A 3,323-nucleotide genomic window follows, 5' to 3' on the forward strand; every position below is an offset into this window, starting at 1 on the left:
CTGGGACAGCAGCCTCAGTTCACCAGCCGTCTTTGAGAGGTAGACACTGAGCTGAGAGTTCAAACTGGAAGAACTGCAGCAAAGGGACACTAAAGTACAGACACTGTCACCAGGAGGCTTGGAGGCAGATACCTATGAAGATGTAATTACTTTATTAAGTCAATGCATTCCTCTCTCAAATCAATCACACAAAATTCTGGTTTGTTAGAATCAGAACTTTTTGAAAAATGTAGGTCAATTGTTTATATTTAAAAACTGATTCTCTCATCTCTTACTGCAGGCCTTCCTACTGGAATTGCATTTGCAAAAATTAAGCTATACATCATATTAATAGTATTGCATGTCAACATGGGCGGACTGGGAACTTAAGGTTGCCCTGAGAAAAAAAAAACTAAAAGTGGCCCCATGTTGTGGGCAGGTCCAAATTATGGGGTAACACAGTAGGCATTGCCTGCAATAATGTAATGCAACCCAAAATACTGCCCCAGCAGAACCGAATAGGACAGTGCTGCACAAAAGACTACAACCTTCACCATAGTATTCAACTGTATCACTGTCCTAAGGGCAGCAAAACAGTTGAGTTCAATGAGGTACCTGTGGCCTTTGGTCAGGTGCTCCTTGCATTAATTAATGCTGAGTGCATTTGACCATTGTGTACACGGCCAATGGTCGTGAGGAGGGCTTGGGCAACCCACTGGGAAATTTCCCTGTAGGGTATATGGCCAGTCCACCCCTGCATGTCAAGCTTCTAGTTAGGGAATAGGCTTTGTGTACTGGTTGGACATACAGTAATGCTATACCTCACCTGGTGCAAATTTCGCTGTCCTAGACCTCTATCTAAATACCCTGGGAAAAGCAGAGTGACTTACCTTTGCTCCCTGGGATTCACTAGCCAGGGTGCAGGCCCAATCTAGGCTACTACAGATACTCCCCATCATCACAGTTCCATATTTTTGAGGCCTTAGCTAACTTTGCATTAATGTTTTATAATACGTGTAACCTGTATTTTTAAAAGTAATAATACAGTTTTATCCATCAAATATAAATAGCTGTCCAAATTCCTATCAAAATGATGAAGAGCACATTAGAAAAGGAAGCCAGAGCAGCATAAATGCTTCTTTATTTGTTAAGACTTTTCCTAACTCTGCAGAAGCTACTGCTAAGAGGTTGAAGACAATTAATATAATTACCGGCTGAGGCTATTAATGGTAGGACTTATGGGACTCATGACGGAATCACAAATTAACACCAGGTACCTACACTCTTTATAATTATAGGGATACTTTCTATAAAAGAGGTCTGAATGTGATGTATGTGTCTGTAAGTGATGATCCGATGCTTCTAGATATCAGACACAGAGATGGTGAGTTTAATAAACCTTAGGATATTAGACATTAAAATAGACCACACACAATGTACAAAGTGCTGGAAAGTATTAGTTACGTAATTGTATTTCACAGGACCAAAAGACCACACAAGCGTGAAGACAGAAGACAAGCATTTCTGCCTCAGTCTCTGGGATGAAAAGCTTGTAATTGGATCCAAATAGACTTTTCGGGGACATTTTACTGACATTATATTCTCGCTGCAACTCTCCCCTTACATTTAACAGTATTATATGTTTTTATATGTCATAGGTATTGGAATGTTGAAGCACTTATAAGACTAATAAGACAATAAAAATAGCATAGTGCCCTAAAGATCCATAGAAAGGGCTTACAGCTTACATAGAGTATACAAATATTGTATTCTTCGGTTGTATATTGTAGGCCTTTGCATCATTTCTGCTTGTTTGCCACCATTTATATGATGTTCAAGTAGAGAACCCTTCCAATGCTTCCTACATTTCTGCTAATTTCTATGACTATTTTGGGAATCACCACTGTCATAGGGTCAATTGGCAATTCAATTATCATTGCCGTCAATATCACAGACAAAATCAAGGGTAAAGTTCTCAGTCCATCAGATCAGATCTTGCTAATGATGGGCTTATTCAATGTCTTATTTCAGTTCATAATGATCATCAATGATTTTCTCAGCTTCCTTGATAGTGATTTTTACTTCTCTGAAATGGTTTATATTCTATTCTCAGCTATTATCAATTTCCCAGTGTTTACCAGTTTCTGGTTAACTGCATGTCTATCTATCAGCTACTGTTTCCAGATTGTCATCTTCACTCATCCATTCCTTGTGAGGCTCAAGTTTGCGGTTTTCCAGTTTATTCCACGGCTTCTTATTACTTCAGTTCTTATATCACTGGCAACGTGTATACCTGTGATCTGGAACACAATCATGTATGATCAACGATTCAACATGACAACTAATCAGACTATGGAAGCCTTTTCTCCTCACTTGACTGTGGAGTATCTGATCATCAGTAACCTCATTAGTTGTTCTCTGCCACTAGTCTTAGCCGGAGTTGCCAATGGTTTGATTATCAAGTCTCTTGTAGCTCACACTAACAAGGCAGTCAGGAATGCTAAAGGAGATCTTAATGCCCGAACAGAAGGTCAAGTACGGGCAGCGAGGACAATAAGTTGCCTTCTTTTCATCTATGTTTGTTTCTATATATCGGAATTACTATTGTTTACTGAAATGTTTCAACCAAGTAGTCCAGCAATATGTGTTTGTTTGGTGATCATTTACAGTTATTCTCCTGCTCAGTCTATTGTCCTTATTTTAGGAAGCCCCAAACTGAAACAAGCTTCTGTCAGTATAATTCATTGCCTTCAAGGTTTCAATAATGAAGTGGACACTTCACCAAGTGTTGCATTTATCAAGCTTAATATTAAGAGGTCAGCGACCTTTCCAAGACAACAGAATAGGCAACAGAATACAGAGGAAAATTGTGACGGTGACACTAAAAGATGTTGATCAAACCTTAAAGGGGTTTTCCAGCTTTGAGGACTTGATTAACTGTCAACCCCAGCCTGTTGTACCTGTTAAAAAATTATACTCACCTGCTTCCTGCTGCTCATATCTGGTAAACTAGCTCCCTTATGGTTTTCTGATAAATGGTGTCACGTGAGCTGCAGCAGTCAATGACTGGCCTCAGTGGTGACTTGTCCTCAACCGGCACATCAAAGCTGGATCATGTTCCACTTGGGAACATGTCACTGCTGGGAACACTTATTGACTGCAGTGGTGCATGTGATTCCATCTGTCTGGAAGTTTACAGGAAGAGAACCGGAAGACTACTGGAGGGAGGCAGGAACCCAGAGAAGAAGTATAACAGGCTAGTCTTCAATGGTGGTAATCATACCTCTACATTAGGGTCTATTCACACGACCGTACGAATGGGTCTGCATCCGTTCCGCAATTTT

At 40.1% G+C, this 3,323-nt stretch overlaps 1 protein-coding gene across 1 annotated transcript; it reads left to right on the forward strand.

Annotated features, from left to right (window-relative positions):
- The first annotated feature begins 1,833 nt into the window (after positions 1-1,833).
- Positions 1,834-2,874, forward strand: LOC122928275 (taste receptor type 2 member 40-like). Its single transcript, XM_044280953.1, has one exon. The coding sequence runs from the start codon at positions 1,834-1,836 to the stop codon at positions 2,872-2,874; it is 1,041 nt and encodes a 346-aa protein (XP_044136888.1).
- The last annotated feature ends 449 nt before the right edge of the window (positions 2,875-3,323 follow it).

The sequence above is a fragment of the Bufo gargarizans genome, chromosome 1, assembly GCF_014858855.1.
Source record: "Bufo gargarizans isolate SCDJY-AF-19 chromosome 1, ASM1485885v1, whole genome shotgun sequence".
Taxonomy (NCBI): Eukaryota; Metazoa; Chordata; class Amphibia; order Anura; family Bufonidae; genus Bufo; species Bufo gargarizans.